The following is a 20,580-nucleotide window of genomic DNA, read 5'->3' as shown; positions in this document are numbered from 1 at the left end:
CTGTTGTTCTAGGAGCACGGTGCACGTTGTTACCTGTTGTTCTAGGAGCATGTTGTTACCTGTTGTTCTAGGAGCATGTTGTTACCTGTTGTTCTAGGAGCACGGTGCACGTTGTTACCTGTTGTTCTAGGAGCACAGAGCCTGTTGTTACCTGTTGTTCTAAGAGCCTGTTGTTACCTGTTGTTCTAGGAGCACGGAGCATGTTGTTACCTGTTGTTCTAGGAGCACGGAGCATGTTGTTACCTGTTGTTCTAGGAGCACGGAGCATGTTGTTACCTGTTGTTCTAGGAGCACGGTGCATGTTGTTACCTGTTGTTCTAGGAGCACGGAGCATGTTGTTACCTGTTGTTCTAGGAGCACGGAGCATGTTGTTACCTGTTGTTCTAGGAGCACGGTGCATGTTGTTACCTGTTGTTCTAGGAGCACGGAGCATGTTGTTACCTGTTGTTCTAGGAGCACGGAGCATGTTGTTACCTGTTGTTCTAGGAGCACGGTGCACGTTGTTACCTGTTGTTCTAGGAGCACGGAGCCTGTTGTTACCTGTTGTTCTAGGAGCATGTTGTTACCTGTTGTTCTAGGAGCACGGAGCCTGTTGTTACCTGTTGTTCTAGGAGCACCGTGCGTATCCGTGTGTGTTCCTCCTCCTCCCCAGTGTTCTGTAACAGAGTGTATCTCAAACACTCTACTGCTGACACCACGATAGCTGCACTCTCTGACGGACTGGACACAGCACGCTCACTGGACAAGCTGCAACACACACACACTCTGGATTAAACACTGCAGCTGGACTCTCCGATGGGATAACACACACACTTCCCCCCCACCTACTCCTCCACCACCCGCCCTCTCCTCCCCCAACCGCCCTCTCCTCCCCCACCCGCCCTCTCCTCCCCCACCCGCCCTCTCCTCCCCCACCCGCCCTCTCCTCCCCCACCCGCCCTCTCCTCCCCCACCAGCCCTCTCCTCCCCACCCGCCCTCTCCTCCCCCACCCGCCCTCTCCTCCCCCACCCACCCTCTCCTCCCCCACCCGCCCTCTCCTCCCCCACCCGCCCTCTCCTCCCCCACCCGCCCTCTCCTCCCCCACCCGCCCTCTCCTTCCCCACCCGCCCTCTCCTCCCCCACCCGCCCTCTCCTCACCCACCCACCCTTTCCTCCCCCACCAGCCATCTCCTCCCCCACCCTCTCCTCCCCCACCAGCCCTCTCCTCCCCCCTCCACCCTCGCCCTCTCTTTCCCCAACCGCCCTCTCCTCCCCCACCAGCCCTCTCCTCCCCCGCCCTCTCTTTCCCCAACCGCCCTCTCCTCCACCAACCGCCCTCCTCCCCCACCAGCCCTCTCCTCCCCCCTCCACCCTCTCCTCCTCCCCCCGCCCTCTCCTCCCCCACCAGCCTCTCCTCCCCCCTCCACCCTCTCCTCCCCCACCCGCCCTCTCCTCCCCCACCAACCCTCTCCTTACCCTTGTATGAGACAGCTGTAGAAGGTTGTGTAGAAGTCTAGGTCAGGTGTAGTGACCTCAGTGGGTAGTTTACTGATGAGGGGTAGCAGGTTAGGGTGGAGGGCTGTAGCCAAACCTTTACCCCCATCCTTTAACAGGGACCACAGTTTAGGCAGAACAGCCTTCCTGGCGTTGACATGACTCCAACAGTCCTGGGACAGAGAGACAGAGAGACAGACAGAGACAGAGAGACAGACAGAGACAGAGGGCGTACTTGTTAACAATGGCCCAGCAAATCACACGTTGTCCCTCAATTAATAAAGCCTGTGATTTAATAAATGTAAAAGTACATTTACATTTACATTTAAGTCATTTAGCAGACGCTCTTATCCAGAGCGACTTACAAATTGGAAAGTTCATACATATTCATCTTCAATTCAATACAAAGGACACAGCACGCAATACATATTCAATACAAAGTAATTTTACAAACATCTGACTGAATGCTGAAGGTGTCGCGCAGATGTAGCCTACGAATACTAGAACAGGGATGGGGTTAGGTCTACCTCTCGTTGGCGCCAGCTGCCGTGCACAGTTATCTGACTTCTAGATCAATGGCATAGGCAGTTTCATGCACACAAGTTTTAGAGGGTGAAAGAGAGGGTGGAGGAGAGGCTGGAGGACGGGCTGGAGGAGGGGCTGGAGGAGGGGCTGGAGGAGGGGCTGGAGGAGGGGCTGGATCAATTCAGTGACAGCGGGCTGGCAGTGTTGGCGTTGTGTAGGTTTTTTCTCCGTTGGTCTGGCAGGTAGGTTGGCTGAGAGGACGTGCGCATTTACAGCAGCGACCTGGGGCATAGTGACAGGGGGGAGCTGGATGAGCCGGGCTGGAAGACTGGGGACTGGTAGGTCGGGCATGGATGGTTGAGGGCCAGACTGGGAGATCGGGCTAGGAGGCCAGGGTTGACACCCCTGCGAGGAGGGGCATGGGAGCTTGAAGGACCTCGGAGAGTCAGGGCGCCTGGTTAGCGTTCTGGCTGGAGGAGGGCGCCCTGGACGGAGCGGTGTCTCCGGTCACGGACCTGGGGCATTGGGAGCTTTGTTTGGGCTGGAGGGAGGAGTGCCTGCGACTGGCCCTCCAACGCCGCTGGCAGGAGGAGCTGGACGCGCATCCAGGGACTGACCAGGAGGGGCCCTGGATCAACTTCAGTAAGCAAGCCAGCAGCGGTATGCAGGGTAGTATGTTGCTGGTAATGAGGAAGAAGTAAAAGGAATACGTAAAAACATTGGTGAACTGGCGATTCATAATGTTTGAATCAGTTTTCTGACTGATGCATATCGGTGAAGCCCTATATGGAAATCACGATCACCAAATACATATATTTTTTTAACATCCGTTTTAGGCTTTAAAATGTGTTTATTGTGATCAACATCGATACCCACATTGAATTCTTTGGAAGTGTCGCTTTAAAATCGAGATTTAATTAAATACTGATCCATTCTGACTACTAGATATATAATTAAATACTGATCCATTCTGACTACTAGATATTTAATTAAATACTGATCCATTCTGATTACTAGATATTTAATTAAATACTGATCCATTCTGACTACTAGATATTTAATTAAATAGTGATCCATTCTGACTACTAGATATTTAATTAAATAGTGATCCATTCTGACTACTAGATATTTAATTAAATAGTGATCCATTCTGACTACTAGATATTTAATTAAATAGTGATCCATTCTGACTACTAGATATTTAATTAAATAGTGATCCATTCTGACTACTAGATATTTAATTAAATACTGATCCATTCTGACTACTAGATATGTAATTAAATACTGATCCATTCTGACTACTAGATATTTAATTAAATACTGATCCATTCTGACTACATTTGTGGTCACACAGGACCACGTGCTGACACGGGCCAATCACGGGCCAGCAGGCTATGAGGAAGCTCGCGCCCTCATGCACGCTCTTAACACATGGATGAAAACTGCGGTGTCAACGAGCCTGTCAAATGGAGACGGAGAGGCTGACCAATGTCTATGGGGCTGATAGAGTGGAGATGGAGGGACTGACCAATGTCTATGGGGCTGATAGAGTGGAGATGGAGGGACTGACCAATGTCTATGGGGCTGACAGAGTGGAGATGGAGGGACTGACCAATGTCTATGGGGCTGCACAGAGTGGGAGATGGAGGGACTGACCAATGTCTATGGGGCTGACAGAGTGGAAATGGAGGGACTGACCAATGTCTATGGGGCTGACAGAGGGAGTGGAGATGGAAGGAGAGCTGACCAATGTCTATGGGGCTGTAACAGAGTGGGAAATGGAGGGACTGACCAATGTCTATGGGGCTGACAGAGTGGAGATGGAGGGACTGACCAATGTCTATGGGGCTGACAGAGTGGAGATGGAGGGACTGACCAATGTCTATGGGGCTGACAGAGTGGAGATGGAGGGACTGACCAATGTCTATGGGGCTGACAGAGTGGAAATGGAGGGACTGACCAATGTCTATGGGGCTGACAGAGTGGAGATGGAGGGACTGACCAAAATGGAGAACAGAGAGTCACCATGTTCTGTATTTAACAGTGCTAAGCAGCCTAGTGGTTAGAGTGTTGGACTAGTAACCGGAAGGTTGCAAGATCAAATCCCCGAGCTGACGAGGTCAAAATCTGTCGTTCTGCCCACCGAACAAGGCAGTTAACCCACTGTTCCTAGGCCGTCATTGTAAATAAGAATTTGTTCTTAACTGACTTGACTAGTTAAATAATGGTAATATTTAAAAAAAATAGTCACTCTAAAGAGCCGTAATTCTGATGATCGTATTTGCTGTCCTTTTTTTGTTTTCCAATGTTGACCTGGCTAGGTTCTAGGTTCTAGGAAACGCTGAGCTTTCAAATGAAGCTTCTGCTGCAAAGGATTATCAGTAGATGACCATCCGGTTCATAGACATTAAAACCAGGTTAGCGCCATCAGGCAACATGAAAAAGACTACAACGACCACAATCCTTTCCTAGTTACGGCCATCAGGCTACATGAAAAAAACTACAACGACCACAATCCTTTCCTAGTTACGACCATCAGGCAACATGAAAAAGACTACAACGACCACAATCCTTTCCTAGTTACGGCCATCAGGCAACATGAAAAAGACTACAACGACCACAATCCTTTCCTAGTTACGGCCATCAGGCAACATGAAAAAGACTACAACGACCACAATCCTTTCCTAGTTACGGCCATCAGGCAACATGAAAAAGACTACAACGACCACAATCCTTTCCTAGTTACGGCCATCAGGCAACATGAAAAAGACTACAACGACCACAATCCTTTCCTAGTTACGGCCATCAGGCAACATGAAAAAGACTACAACGACCACAATCCTTTCCTAGTTACGGCCACGTTCACCATGATCCTTAGCAAAAAAATTGTTGTGTGCCATTCAACCCCGTTCAGAAATATGGCAAAGCTTCAAATACTCCCGGGAGTTTTCCGTGGATGACGTCAGCCCCGTCACTATCTACTGGTTTGAATGTCTGTGGTTACATCAACCCCCCAGCAGACTTACTGTTAAGGTGGAGAGCGTGTGGAGTACAGCTTCCCAGAGAGGAGGCAGCACCACAGGGTCCGTGTCGTCTATAGACAGTAGAACAGCGGGGCATACTCTGGCAGCCTCAGTCTGCATCAGACCTGGAGTGTGTTCACACAGGGAAGACACCACCTCGAAGAAAGCACCACGCACCTGGAGAGAGAGACCAGAGGACACACCGAGGAGGTTAGTGGGAGGTGTGTGTGTGTGTGTGTGTGCGTGCGTGTGTACACCCTATCTCTGTACCTGTGGGGTCTTGTGTCTGCTGTACTTCCAGAACTTGGCCTGGTTGAGGAGGTGTGTCAGTCTGTCCTGCAGGTCTTGTGTGTCTGTCTGGGGTAAGGAGGACAGCAGTCTCTTCACCCCCAGTAGAGAGCTGGTAAGCAGGCGGATGAACTTCGCCTCCCTCTCCTCCTCTGGAACACTCCTCATAACACATCATCAACAGGTTAATGAATCAGTCTCTACCTCTGCTGCTGGCCTATCATATAACACATCATCAACAGGTTAATGAATCAGTCTCTACCTCTGCTGCTGGCCTATCATATAACACATCATCAACAGGTTAATGAATCAGTCTCTATCTCTGCTGCTGGCCTATCATATAACACATCATCAACAGGTTAATGAATCAGTCTCTACCTCTGCTGATGGCCTATCATATAACACATCATCAACAGGTTAATGAATCAGTCTCTATCTCTGCTGCTGGCCTATCATATAACACATCATCAACAGGTTAATGAATCAGTCTCTACCTCTGCTGATGGCCTATCATATAACACATCATCAACAGGTTAATGAATCAGTCTCTACCTCTGCTGATGGCCTATCATATAACACATCATCAACAGGTTAATGAATCAGTCTCTACCTCTGCTGCTGGCCTATCATATAACACATCATCAACAGGTTAATGAATCAGTCTCTACCTCTGCTGCTGGCCTATCATATAACACATCATCAACAGGTTAATGAATCAGTCTCTACCTCTGCTGCTGGCCTATCATATAACACATCATCAACAGGTTAATGAATCAGTCTCTACCTCTGCTGCTGGCCTATCATATAACACATCATCAACAGGTTAATGAATCAGTCTCTACCTCTGCTGCTGGCCAATCATATAACACATCATCAACAGGTTAATGAATCAGTCTCTACCTCTGCTGCTGGCCTATCATATAACACATCATCAACAGGTTAATGAATCAGTCTCTACCTCTGCTGCTGGCCTATCATATAACACATCATCAACAGGTTAATGAATCAGTCTCTACCTCTGCTGCTGGCCTATCATATAACACATCATCAACAGGTCAATGAATCAGTCTCTACCTCTGCTGCTGGCCTATCATATAACACATCATCAACAGGTTAATGAATCAGTCTCTACCTCTGCTGCTGGCCTATCATATAACACATCATCAACAGGTTAATGAATCAGTCTCTACCTCTGCTGCTGGCCTATCATATAACACATCATCAACAGGTTAATGAATCAGTCTCTATCTCTGCTGCTGGCCTATCATATAACACATCATCAACAGGTTAATGAATCAGTCTCTACCTCTGCTGATGGCCTATCATATAACACATCATCAACAGGTTAATGAATCAGTCTCTATCTCTGCTGCTGGCCTATCATATAACACATCATCAACAGGTTAATGAATCAGTCTCTACCTCTGCTGCTGGCCTATCATATAACACATCATCAACAGGTTAATGAATCAGTCTCTACCTCTGCTGCTGGCCTATCATATAACACATCATCAACAGGTTAATGAATCAGTCTCTACCTCTGCTGCTGGCCTATCATATAACACATCATCAACAGGTTAATGAATCAGTCTCTACCTCTGCTGCTGGCCTATCATATAACACATCATCAACAGGTTAATGAATCAGTCTCTACCTCTGCTGCTGGCCAATCATATAACACATCATCAACAGGTTAATGAATCAGTCTCTACCTCTGCTGCTGGCCTATCATATAACACATCATCAACAGGTTAATGAATCAGTCTCTACCTCTGCTGCTGGCCTATCATATAACACATCATCAACAGGTTAATGAATCAGTCTCTACCTCTGCTGCTGGCCTATCATATAACACATCATCAACAGGTCAATGAATCAGTCTCTACCTCTGCTGCTGGCCTATCATATAACACATCATCAACAGGTTAATGAATCAGTCTCTACCTCTGCTGCTGGCCTATCATATAACACATCATCAACAGGTTAATGAATCAGTCTACCTCTGCTGCTGGCCTATCAGCCCCTAGCCAGGGTTATGTAGCCTGCACTAGAGATCACAGCTTCTCTGGCATTATGGGTATGACTTCATTCTTCCTTATAGTCAAGTACCCAGCTTACTATGGGTGCTAAACAGCAGTCATATGTGATGAGAAAATAGATGAACTACTCACTGTGGGTCACTTAGGGTGTCTGCCGTCTCCTTCAGCAAGTTGTCTTGAAGTACCTGAAGATCATCATCACTATCACAATCATCATCATCACTATCACCATCACTATCACTATCACCATCATCATCACTATCACCATCATCATCACAATCACAATCATCATCATCATCACAATCACAATCATCATCATCATCACAATCATCATCACAATCATCATCGTCATCACAATCATCATCGTCACTCAGGTTAAAGACATCTTCATCATTTTGACAATCATCTCCCTCAACACCACCCCACCTAACCCAACACTCCCTCTCTCTATAGTATAGTATAGACTACTGACAGTGAGGATCTCTCTCTATACTTTTGACTACTGAGAGTGAGGACCTCTCTCTATAGTATAGACTACTGACAGTGAAGACCTCTCTCTATAGTATACTATAGACTACTGACAGTGAGGATCTCTCTCTATACTTTTGACTACTGAGAGTGAGGACCTCTCTCTATAGTATAGACTACTGACAGTGAAGACCTCTCTCTATAGTATACTATAGACTACTGACAGTGAGGATCTCTCTCTATAGTATAGTATAGACTACTAACAGTGAGGATCTCTCTCTATAGTATACTATAGACTACTGACAGTGAGGATCTCTCTCTATACTTTTGACTACTGAGAGTGAGGACCTCTCTCTATAGTATAGACTACTGACAGTGAAGACCTCTCTCTATAGTATACTATAGACTACTGACAGTGAGGATCTCTCTCTATAGTATAGTATAGACTACTGACAGTGAGGACCTCTCTCTATACTATAGTATAGACTACTGACAGTGAAGACCTCTCTCTATAGTATAGTAGACTACTGACAGTGAGGACCTCTCTCTATAGTATAGTATAGACTACTCACAGTGAGAACCTCGTCCTTGCAGAAGCTAAGAGCCTCAGCCTGTTTGCTGGGGGGGAAGGCAGCGTTGAAGGCCTGGCAGGCAGCAGAGGCAGCAGGAGGATAGCTGTCACACTGAGACAGCAGCCAGTGGCCCATCACACTCTTCAGGTAGGGGGCTAGACTACGCCGCACCTAGGGTTATACAGAGATCAATGGGTTATACAATGATCAATGGGTTATTCAAGTGTGTGTCCGTCCGTCTTGCTGGCCGTCCGTCCGTGTGTCCATCTCTCCGTCTTGCTGGCTGTGTGTCTGTCTGTACGTCTTGCTGTCTGTGTGTCCGTCTGTACGTCTTGCTGTCTGTGTGTCCGTCTTGCTGTCTGTGTGTCCGTCTGTCCGTCTTGCTGTCTGTGTGTCCGTCTGTCCGTCTTGCTGTCTGTGTGTCCGTCTGTCCGTCTTGCTGTCTGTGTGTCCGTCTTGCTGTCTGTGTGTCCGTCTTGCTGTCTGTGTGTCCGTCTGTCCATCTTGCTGTCTGTGTGTCCGTCTGTCCATCTTGCTGTCCGTCCGTCTTGCTGTCTGTGTGTCTGTCTTGCTGTCTGTGTGTCTGTCCGTCTGTCTGTCTCCCACCTTCAGGACCAGTTGTTCAAACGCCTGCTGGGTGGCCTCTCTCACACGTCGGTCGTGGTCCTGGAATCAAACAACATCAGAGTCATGGGTTCAAGTCCCACAAGGATCACATACAATATGCAAACACTTGAGACCCCCCTCCCTCCCTAGTGTAGCAGCTCACTAAGACTCACCATTGAAATCTTGCAGTAAATCCTGGGCCAGTAAGGTAGAACTCCTTTAACGACCTCTGAGTCCCGCTCCTGACACATAGCCCCGAACTCCTGTGCTGCCTTCAGGGGAGAAATAGAGCGCAAAATGTCAGCGCCTCCGGGACAGGGCTGGTGTGTGTGTGTGTCTGTTTGCGTGCACTAAGTCTAGAACATTCTTCTGCCAAGGGAACTGAAGCGACTGGTACTCTATTCTGTGTGATATCAGTTTTTGGTACTCTATTAGTCTTTACAGTCTTTATGGTATCCTGCCTGTATTTTATTTTAATCTGACAATGTTTTTTTTTAGAGCCCAATTCAAACAGTCCCATTTTTTTTACCACATTCTAGCTCAGATAAGCTTTTTATATCTCCTGCGCACATGAACGGGTTTAGGAGCGGAGGGAGACGTTTAGGAGCGGAGGGAGACGTCTAGGAGCGGAGGTAGACGTTTAGGAGCGGAGGTAGACGTTTAGGAGCGGAGGTAGACGTTTAGGAACGGAGGTAGACGTTTAGGAGCGGAGGGAGACGTTTAGGAGCGGAGGTAGACGTTTAGGAGCGGAGGTAGACGTTTAGTAGCGGAGGGAGACGTTTAGGAGCGGAGGTAGACGTTTAGGAGCGGAGGTAGACGTTTAGGAGCGGAGGTAGACGTTTAGGAGCGGAGGTAGACGTTTAGGAGCGGAGGGAGACGTTTAGGAGCGGAGGGAGACGTTTAGGAGCGGAGGTAGACGTTTAGGAGCGGAGGTAGACGTTTAGGAGCGGAGGTAGACGTTTAGGAGCGGAGGTAGACGTTTAGGAGCGGAGGTAGACGTTTAGGAGCGGAGGTAGACGTTTAGGAGCGGAGGTAGACGTTTAGGAGCGGAGGTAGACGTTTAGGAGCGGAGGTAGACGTTTAGGAGCGGAGGTAGACGTTTAGGAGCGGAGGTAGACGTTTAGGAGTTAGGCTACATTATAACATGCTAAATGTTTCTGATCAGTGATAGATTAGCAAACAAACAGATGAGCTATACCAGCTCTTATTTAACCAAATATACAGACGCAGATTCAGTGAAACAAAATCACATTGATTGATTAAGTCACAGGCTTTTGGTCGACAGTAGGCCAAAGCTACAAAGCGACAGAACGGCCGAGCGACAGAACGGCCGAGCGACAGAGCGAGTGAGAGTGAAGAGCAAAATAAATATACTTGTTAAGCTAAATAACGTGCTGCCAAAATGTTCTGATCAATGACCCAACCAGACAAGATGATCAGCACTCTCGCCTCAAATTTCCCCCAGCTTAATGGTAGCCTAATCAATATCCAAACGGCGATTCAGTGAAAAGAAAAATCTGACATTTATTGATTGATTTATTAGTCAAGATCACAAGCTCGTCTCAGGCCGTGTCTAGACTTGACAGTCCATGCAGCTTTTGATTCTGATCATAGAGTTCTGATCATGGAATTCAAAACACGTCATGAATCTATACCTATATTTAAAATGTGTCTACCGTGTCCATAGTGTGTCTGGATTCCCTTTTCCCACGCTATATTCAAATGTCACTATGCATTCTGCAAATGCTGGAATAGGAACAATATGACAAAACAACAACTTGACGGCATTAACTAACCTCTGCAGCTAACCTCTGCAGCTAACTAGCCAGCTAACCTCTGCAGCTAACTAGCCAGCTAACCTCTGCAGCCAACTAGCCAGCTAACCTCTGCAGCCAACTAGCCAGCTAACCTCTGCAGCTAACTAGCCAGCTAACCTCTGCAGCTAACTAGCCAGCTAACCTCTGCAGCTAACTAGCCAGCTAACCTCTGCAGCTAACTAGCCAGCTAACCTCTGCAGCTAACTAGCCAGATAACCTCTGCAGCTAACTAGCCAGCTAACCTCTGCAGCTAACTAGCCAGCTAACCTCTGCAGCTAACTAGCCAGCTAACCTCTGCAGCTAACTAGCCAGCTAACCTCTGCAGCTAACTAGCCAGCTAACCTCTGCAGCTAACTAGCCAGCTAACCTCTGCAGCTAACTAGCCAGCTAACCTCTGCAGACATCTAAACTATGTAGCTATCCAGCAAACTAGCAAACAACGCTAAAGGGATTGGGCTCCCAAGTGGCGCAGCGGTCTAAGGCACTGCATCTCAGTGCTAGAGGCGTCACTACAGACCCTGGTTCGATTCCAGGCCGTATCACAACCGGCCGTGAATGGAAGGCCCATAGGGCGGCCAACAATTGGCCCAGCGTCGTCCGGGTTTGGCCGGAGTAGGCCGTCATTGTAAATAAGAATTTGTTCATAACCGACTTGCCTAGTTAAATAAAGGTTATATAAAAATAACAAATAAATAAACTCTACACAAACAAAAACATATTATTCTAAATATTAGCTAGCGTTTACGAGTCCAGCAAACACATTTCTCACGTGCTAGGAAACGTATTTCCTCCAATGTTACAACGAAAAGGTCTATTTCGTGCCGAAACAAAAGTTTTATGGAGACTTGTGGGAGGAGTGTTGATGACGTCACCCACTGTATGTTCTTTCGGTAGTCTGATTGGTCCAGACCGAGGAGAAATCTGCATACGATGCATCCCTGACCCCCCCCTGAAGAGGCCAGCCAGATCTGAACACAATCAAGACCACAAAACGACTTTGGGTGCGTCTACACCCGTCTTTCCAAATGTGATCTTCGTATTCTGATAGCAAAAGTCGCATGTAAGTGTTAAGTGTAGACACGACCTCAAAGCAGCGTGAAACGATGCTGAAATAGTTGACCACACGCGGGTAGGCTATTGATTAAAATCCTATTATAAACGATTGGATTACTTTGGGAGTTTAAGTAAGCAACAATTTGATGCCTTCAATTACACTAGCGTACTTTACTACAATATTTTTCGTTCTGGATACATCTAGCTGTGGTTTTGAAAACAGTGCAATTTTTTTATTATTGTTTTTATTTCACCCTTTATTTAATCAGGAAGGCAAGTTGAGAACAATTTCTCATTTACAATTGCAACCTGGCCAAGATAAAGCAAAGCAGTTCGACACATATAACAACACATAGTTACACATGGAGTAAAACAAACATACAGTCAATAATACAGTAGAAAAATAAGTCTATATACAATGTGAGCAAATGAGGTGAGATATGGGAGGTAAAGGCAAAAAAAAAGGCCATGGTGGCGAAGTAAATACAATATAGCAAGTAAAACATTGGAATGGTTGATTTGCAGTGGAAGAATGTGTAAAGTAGAGATAGAAATAATGGGGTGCAAAGGAGGAAAATAAATAAATAAATAAATACAGTAGGGGAAGAGGTAGTTGTTTGGGCTAAATTATAGATGGGCTATGTACAGGTGAATGTGGTGGGTTATGTGAAGAGACGGGTGAAATGGCATGACTCAGAAAGTTTTACAACTGCCAGGATGAGTAGTAACGGGCGCTGCCTAGCAACCATTAAAAGCTTAAATAGTGCGTACCAATGCTGCCTCAGCATTACAGCTACTAGATGACACGTTATGGTCATTCCAGCATCTGCATTGGCCGTAAGGCATTTACTGCTCTGCAGAAGTCAGGGCTTTAGTACTTCTTGAACTTCGCGGAACAGAACAGAGCTGTTGTGTAGGAAGATGTCAAGGAAGCGAGTTTGTGTTTTTACAGGACGTACCGCCCCCCCACCTACCATCAACCAATCATGCCAATGTGGAGTCCTTCACATCGTTACAAAATTTGGGAGGCGCGATGCGGTACGAAGGTTGATTTGGCCTCTGCAAAGGTGTATATCTCTTTCCCTTCTCTTTCTCTAAGATCTTACCTTCAGTTTGGTGACCGTGTCTCTCTTTGATAGTTTCCTCAACACCAGGCGGAAGTCAGCATCAACCAGGTTGTCGATCTCCTCTGCCCCATGGACAGCAGGCACATAGCCCGGCTCTGTGGTCGTTGTGGTGGCGAACCCCACGAACCCGGGAACGACACCACTCTCCCGGGCCAGCAACTCGGCAGCCCGCCCGCTGCTGGACGGCTGGTGGTGGTGGAAGAACGGACGAAATGTCAGATTCACAACTGAAGTTGTTCGGTAGTTTTTAAGCACACTGACCACAACATTACCATACGTAACACCGGGTAGCTCACTGACAAACTAGTTAGTTGATTTCTAAGTTGATTGTAATCAAACATAAAATTCTGGAAAGTTATGCTGGCGTGAACTTTGAATGGCCAAGTTAACGTTACCTAACGGGTCGGTGCTATCCGGGATCCTTGGGAATAGGACATCCCAACTTTGACGTTACACCATTGAAGTTGACATTTAAAACGGTATGGGTAAGAGGTTCTGATTTAGGGTAGGGACGTCCCAATGATCCCGGATATCACCTAGCTTGCCTAGTGTTATGTAGCTAGCTAAGCTAACCACACAGATAGCATGGCTAACGTTAGAATAGCGAGAGAATGTATATCTGGCTCAATCAATAGCAGTGGCGAGGTAACTTACCCGAACGTTTCCTTTCGTTCGCTGTTTATTCTTTCCTCCCATTCTATGTATTTTATTTTTCAGATTAAGTTAACTTTCAAACATTAGATAGCGAGCCAAAGCCAAAAGCATGGGGTCCGAAAATGGAAAACACGTCACAACAGTTACCCGGAAAAACCGTAAAAAATACCGGAAATACGTCATCATAGCACAGCTAGAGCAAGACGTTTCACCGGATGTGCAAAAAGACTCCTGAATACTAGAAGACCACGTAAAAACCAAAAATATGTTTCACCGGATGTATAAATCTGAAGAATTGAAATCTGAAGAGAGAAAGCCCATTGGCCAACAGTGGAGTGAGATGGAACCGAGTTTACATTCTGCTGATCGTGGAAAAGGACGATCTCAATACAGTTTTCGGTTCCCAAAACAATATTAAGAACAGAATGCACTGAGTTTTGTAGACGTGACCCTACATGCTATTGTTTACAAGGTGTGCAAGGGCGAAATGAGTTATTGCACATGTGTACTTCACAGTGAAGTTATTCCCGTATGCAATGTTTCTTTCTATAAACTAGAGTTCCAGTGAGGATTTCCTACACTGAAAAACGTGTTACGTTTGATAATAATATGGCAGTTGTTTTCCTGTCATAACATGAATATATATAAGGGGGGTCATAGCTATTTGCAATAAAATTCATGTTTAACCCTTTATCATGACTGGTGTCTTGATGGATTTGTCCAAAATCGTGTGACATAAAACATTACTTTTCTGTCCTTGCATTTATGGCAGTGTAAGTTGTTGTTATATTAAGCATTAGTCAGTTAAATTAGATATTGAACTTGAACCTTGTAAAAATCTGACCGTTTTTGTTGTATAGAGATCTCAGAAATGCAGTGTAACTTCTGTCATATTTGTTGTCTCCTTATATTACAGGGTGGAAACAGTTTTCATGGGCACTCAAATCAAAAATAATAAATGGAATGGCAAAATCGAATGCTTCTAAACCCCCAAAAAAGTCACCTTACCTTGATACTTACAAAATCTAAATTGATACTGTTATTAATAAGTGCTTCTACACCTGCATTGCTTGCTGTTTGGGGTTTTAGGCTGGGTTTCTGTACAGCACTTTGAGATATCAGCTGATGTAAGAAGGGCTATATAAATACATTTGATTTGATTTGATTAATAAGTGGTTCTTCAATAATTCTGCATAATACTTGTTGGATGCTCATTTAGCATCCAGCTGATTAGTGGTGCATATTTTCACACGTTATCATCAGATCCAGGAAGGAATTTTCTGAATGACAGTCAAGTGTTGAACAACTGTTCACGGTCGAACCAGCTTCCTCCTGAAACGAAGACAGCAGAGGAAATGGCCGACATGTATTTCCCCCTGAAACGAAGACAGCAGAGGAAATGGCCGACATGTATTTCCTCCTGAAACGAAGACAGCAGAGGAAATGGCCGACATGTATTTCCTCCTGAAACGAAGACAGCAGAGGAAATGGACTACATGTATTTCCCCCTGAAACGAAGACAGCAGAGGAAATGGCCGACATGTATTTCCTCCTGAAACGAAGACAGCAGAGGAAATGGCCGACATGTATTTCCTCCTGAAACGAAGACAACAGAGGAAATGGCCGACATGTATTTCCTCCTGAAACGAAGACAGCAGAGGAAATGGCCGACATGTATTTCCCCCTGAAACGAAGACAGCAGAGGAAATGGCCGACATGTATTTCCTCCTGAAACGAAGACAGCAGAGGAAATGGCCGACATGTATTTCCCCCTGAAACGAAGACAGCAGAGGAAATGGCCGACATGTATTTCCTCCTGAAACGAAGACAGCAGAGGAAATGGCCGACATGTATTTCCTCCTGAAACGAAGACAACAGAGGAAATGGCCGACATGTATTTCCCCCTGAAACGAAGACAACAGAGGAAATGGCCGACATGTATTTCCCCCTGAAACGAAGACAGCAGAGGAAATGGCCGACATGTATTTCCCCCCTGAAACGAAGACAGCAGAGGAAATGGCCGACATGTATTTCCCCCTGAAACGAAGACAGCAGAGGAAATGGCCGACATGTATTTCCCCCTGAAACGAAGACAGCAGAGGAAATGGCCTACATGTATTTCCCCCCTGAAACGAAGACAGCAGAGGTAATGGCCGACATGTATTTCCCCCCTGAAACGAAGACAGCAGAGGAAATGGCCGACATGTATTTCCTCCTGAAACGAAGACAGCAGAGGAAATTGACTACATGTATTTCCTCCTGAAACGAAGACAGCAGAGGAAATGGCCGACATGTATTTCCCCCTGAAACGAAGACAGCAGAGGAAATGGCCGACATGTATTTCCCCCTGAAACGAAGACAGCAGAGGAAATGGCCGACATGTATTTCCCCCTGAAACGAAGACAGCAGAGGAAATGGCCGACATGTATTTCCCCCTGAAACGAAGACAGCAGAGGAAATGGCCGACATGTATTTCCCCCTGAAACGAAGACAGCAGAGGAAATGGCCAACATGTATTTTATTTCTCTACACTTTTTGCTTGGGGGGGGGGGTCTATTTTAGGCCCTATATGTACAATTATATAAATTATACAATTATATAATATTGAGGTCCTTGAAAATTACAATTTTAGAGCTTGAAAAAGTCCATGATAGTCCTTGAATTTGTCTTGCCAATGTCTGTATGAACACTGACTGCTTAAAGGATGTATAGTTCTAGACATGTTGCAGTATACAGAGCATTAGGAAAGTATTCAGACTCCTTGACTTCTTCCACATTTTGTTACGTTACAGCCTTATTCTAAAATGGATTAAATTACAAGTATAAAGACCCTTTGCTATGCGACTCGAAATTGATGTCTGAATGGTCCCACCTGATCTTTCCCTCATCCGAGCTGCCTTTCAATTTTGAAGATATTTCTGTAAGGGGTCCTTATTGCAGTGTAATTACAAGAGTAATGACACTGTAACAAGCATTGTAGTTAATTGTAATAACCCAGTTACAGTGTGATAACATGTAGCTGGTGGTAATTACAGTCTGTAATTACAGAGGTGTAACAACGAATGCTTGTTATCACGTTTGTTACAAATGAGCATGTTTCCACAAAATTCACCTATTTAGTGTTTCCTTTCTTCACAGCTGCATCCGATATAGTAATAACTATCACAAGGTTGTAATCTCTTGTGGACAGATTTATGCGACATTTTGTTGTGTTACAGCCTGAAATTAAAATGGAAATAATATATATTTTTTCACCCATCTACACACAAAACTTCAATGAAAACATGTTTTTTTTGCCATTTTTGCAAATGAAATGCATAAATATCTATTTACATAAGTATTCACACCCCTGGGGCAATTCTTTGTAGCAGCTCCTTTGGCAGAGATTACAGCTGTGAGTCTCTCTGGGTAATTCTCTAAGAGCTTTCCACACCTGGATTGCGCAACATTTGCCCATTATTCTTTTCAAAGTTCTTCAAGCTCTGTCAAATTGGTTGTTGATCATTGCTAGACAACCATTTACAGGTCTTGCCAAGTATATTTAAATCAAAACTCAGGAACATTCACTGTCTTCTTGGTAAGCAACTCCAGTGTAGATTTGGCCTTGTGTTTTAGGTTATTGTCCTGCTGAAAGGTGAATTAATCTCCCAGTGTCTGGTGGAAAGCAGACTGAACCAGGTTTTCCTCTAGGATTTTGTGCTAAGCTCCATTATTTTTATTTTTTATCCTGAAAAACTCCCAAGTCCTTAACGATTACAAGCATACCCATAACATGATGCAGCCACCACTATGCTTGAAAATATGAAGAGTGGTCCTCAGTAATGTGTTGTATTGGACTTTCCCCAAACATAACACTTTGTATTCTAGTCAAAAGGGTTCCCTGGAAGGATATTGACCTCATCCCGTCAGTTGAGGATGCCTGGTCATTCTTTAAATGTTACTTCCTCACCATATTAGACAAGCATGCTCCGTTCAAAAAATGCAGAACCAAGAACAGATATAGCCCCTGGTTCACTCCAGACCTGACTGCCCTCGACCAGCACAAAAACATCCTGTGGCGAACTGCAATAGCATCGAAGAGCCCCCGCGATATGCAACTGTTCAGGGAAGTCAGGAACCAATACACGCAGTCAGTCAGGAAAGCAAAGGCCAGCTTTTTCAAGCAGAAATTTGCATCCTGTAGCTCTAACTCCAAAAAGTTCTGGGATACTGAAAAGTCCATGGAGAACAAGAGCACCTCCTCCCAGCTGCCCACTGCACTGAGGCTAGGTAACACGGTCACCACCGATAAATCCGTGATAATCGAAGACTTCAACAAGCATTTCTCAATGGCTGGCCATGCCTTCCTCCTGGCGACTCCAACCTTGGCCAACAGCCCCGTCCCCTCCGCTGCTACTCGCCCAAGCCTCCCCAGCTTCTCCTTTACCCAAATCCAGATAGCAGATGTTCTGAAAGAGCTGGAAAACCTGGACCCATACAAATCAGCTGGGCTTGACAATCTGGACCCCCTATTTCTGAAACTGTCCGCCGCCATTGTCGCACCCCCTATCACCAGCCTGTTCAACCTCTCCTTCGTATCATCTGAGATCCCCAAGGATTGGAAAGCTGCCGCGGTCATCCCCCTCTTCAAAGGGGGAGACACCCTGGACCCAAACTGTTACAGACCTATATCCATCCTGCCCTGCCTATCTAAGGTCTTCGAAAGCCAAGTCAACAAACAGATCACTGACCATCTCGAATCCCACCGTACCTTCTCCGCTGTGCAATCCGGTTTCCGAGCCGGTCATGGGTGCACCTCAGCCACGCTCAAGGTACTAAACGATATCATAACCGCCATCGATAAAAGACATTACTGTGCAGCCGTCTTCATCGACCTGGCCAAGGCTTTCGACTCTGTCAATCACCATATTCTTATCGGCAGACTCAGTAGCCTCGGTTTTTCTAATGACTGCCTTGCCTGGTTCACCAACTACTTTGCAGACAGAGTTCAGTGTGTCAAATCGGAGGGCATGTTGTCCGGTCCTCTGGCAGTCTCTATGGGGGTACCACAGGGTTCAATTCTCGGGCCGACTCTTTTCTCTGTATACATCAATGATGTTGCTCTTGCTGCGGGCGATTCCCTGATCCACCTCTACGCAGACGACACCATTCTATATACTTCCGGCCCTTCCTTGGACACTGTACTATCTAACCTCCAAACGAGCTTCAATGCCATACAACACTCCTTCCGTGGCCTCCAACTGCTCTTAAACGCTAGTAAAACCAAATGCATGCTTTTCAACCGCTCGCTGCCTGCACCCGCACGCCCGACTAGCATCACCACCCTGGACGGTTCCGACCTAGAATATGTGGACATCTATAAGTACCTAGGTGTCTGGCTAGACTGCAAACTCTCCTTCCAGACTCATATCAAACATCTCCAATCCAAAATCAAAGCAAGAATCGGCTTTCTATTCCGCAACAAAGCCTCCTTCACTCACGCCGCCAAACTTACCCTAGTAAAACTGACTATCCTACCGATCCTCGACTTCGGCGATGTCATCTACAAAATAGCTTCCAATACTCTACTCAGCAAACTGGATGCAGTTTATCACAGTGCCATTCGTTTTGTTACTAAAGCACCTTATACGACCCACCACTGCGACCTGTATGCCCTAGTCGGCTGGCCCTCGCTACATGTTCGTCGTCAGACCCACTGGCTCCAGGTCATCTACAAGGCTATGCTAGGTAAAGTGCCGCCTTATCTCAGTTCACTGGTCACGATGGCTACACCCACCTGCAACACGCGCTCCAGCAGGTGTATCTCACTGATCATCCCTAAAGCCAAAACCTCATTTGGACGCCTTTCCTTCCAGTTCTCTGCTGCCTGCGACTGGAACGAATTGAGTGAATTGCTTTGCCACATTTTTTGCAGTATTACTTTAGTGCCTTGTTGTATACAGGATGCATGTTTTGGAATATTTGTATTCTATAAAGGCTACCAATTTTTCACACTGTCAATTAGGTTAGTATTGTGGAGTAACTACAATGTTGTTGATCCAAATAACGTAGGGAGGAAATTGAGTGGTTCGCTTCCAAAAAGTGGGCCTCAACTGGGTAAGTCGAGTTTTTGCACCTGATGGTGCTACGATGCTCCGAGATTCATACTTTTAATTTGCGCTTTTACCCACATCATTTTTACCAAAAGGACAATAAGATAAATAAATCAAACTTTATTTGCCACATGCGCCAAATACAAGTGGAGACTTTACCATGAAATGCCTACTTTACAAGTCCTTAACCAACAGTGAAGTTCAAGAAGAAGAAAATATTTACCAATCAATTGAATTTACCACAGGTGGACTCCAATCAAGTTGTAGAAACATTTCAAGAATGATCAATCAGAACAGGATGCATCTGAGCTCATTTTCAAGTCTCATCGCCAAATACTTATGTAAATAAAGGTTCTGTTTTTAATGTGCAAATTTTTCAAAGAAATCTGTTTTCACTGTCATTACGGGGTATCCTGTGTAGACTGCTGAGGATTTTTTTTTAAATGTAATCCATTTTAGATTAAGACTAACGTAACCAAATGTGGACAGGGTCTGAATACTTTCATAAGGTACTGTAATATATGGAAACCTGAAGAGCAAATCTTCTCTCCTAGGTGTTTGGTTTGAATGTATGACATGAAAGTGGTATTTATAATCCTCATCTTTTCAAAATACTTTAAGAGTCCCCTTAATTTACATTCCCCTCAGACAAAACATTTGCAAAAGTAGCCCAATTAGCTTGAGGGATATGGGGGTTGGGAGCAAATTCTTGTCACGCACTGAGCTCAAATTCAAAGCGTCTATAAGTCAAAACACCTAGAGAGCTCAGACATCAGGTATAGCATGTTATGGTACAGGCACTGCATTCCAGTTTAGGCACTTTGTGTCCAAATCTGCAATTT

The 20,580-nt window shown here is 45.6% G+C and overlaps 1 protein-coding gene across 2 annotated transcripts in view; it reads right to left on the bottom strand.

The window, feature by feature from the left end:
* The window catches only part of ltn1 (listerin E3 ubiquitin protein ligase 1), an 80,914-nt gene extending 67,113 nt beyond the window's left edge, over positions 1 to 13,801 (bottom strand). For both annotated transcript variants that reach the window (XM_071364974.1, XM_071364975.1), the window contains exons 1-10: positions 13,647 to 13,801; positions 12,972 to 13,178; positions 9,169 to 9,267; positions 8,996 to 9,055; positions 8,390 to 8,560; positions 7,482 to 7,534; positions 5,293 to 5,473; positions 5,026 to 5,199; positions 1,457 to 1,647; positions 600 to 747 (exon numbers count right to left, since the gene is read on the bottom strand). In XM_071364974.1, the coding sequence (XP_071221075.1) occupies positions 600 to 747; positions 1,457 to 1,647; positions 5,026 to 5,199; positions 5,293 to 5,473; positions 7,482 to 7,534; positions 8,390 to 8,560; positions 8,996 to 9,055; positions 9,169 to 9,267; positions 12,972 to 13,178; positions 13,647 to 13,688 (1,326 nt within the window). In that variant the 5' untranslated portion in view covers positions 13,689 to 13,801. The remainder of the gene's footprint in view (positions 1 to 599; positions 748 to 1,456; positions 1,648 to 5,025; positions 5,200 to 5,292; positions 5,474 to 7,481; positions 7,535 to 8,389; positions 8,561 to 8,995; positions 9,056 to 9,168; positions 9,268 to 12,971; positions 13,179 to 13,646) is intronic.
* Between the last annotated feature and the right edge of the window lie 6,779 nt (positions 13,802 to 20,580).

The sequence above is a fragment of the Salvelinus alpinus genome, chromosome 24 (assembly GCF_045679555.1).
Source record: "Salvelinus alpinus chromosome 24, SLU_Salpinus.1, whole genome shotgun sequence".
NCBI classification, from domain to species: Eukaryota; Metazoa; Chordata; class Actinopteri; order Salmoniformes; family Salmonidae; genus Salvelinus; species Salvelinus alpinus.
Note: the sequence above shows the minus strand (reverse complement) of the source record. Positions and strands in the feature narration are given on the sequence as shown.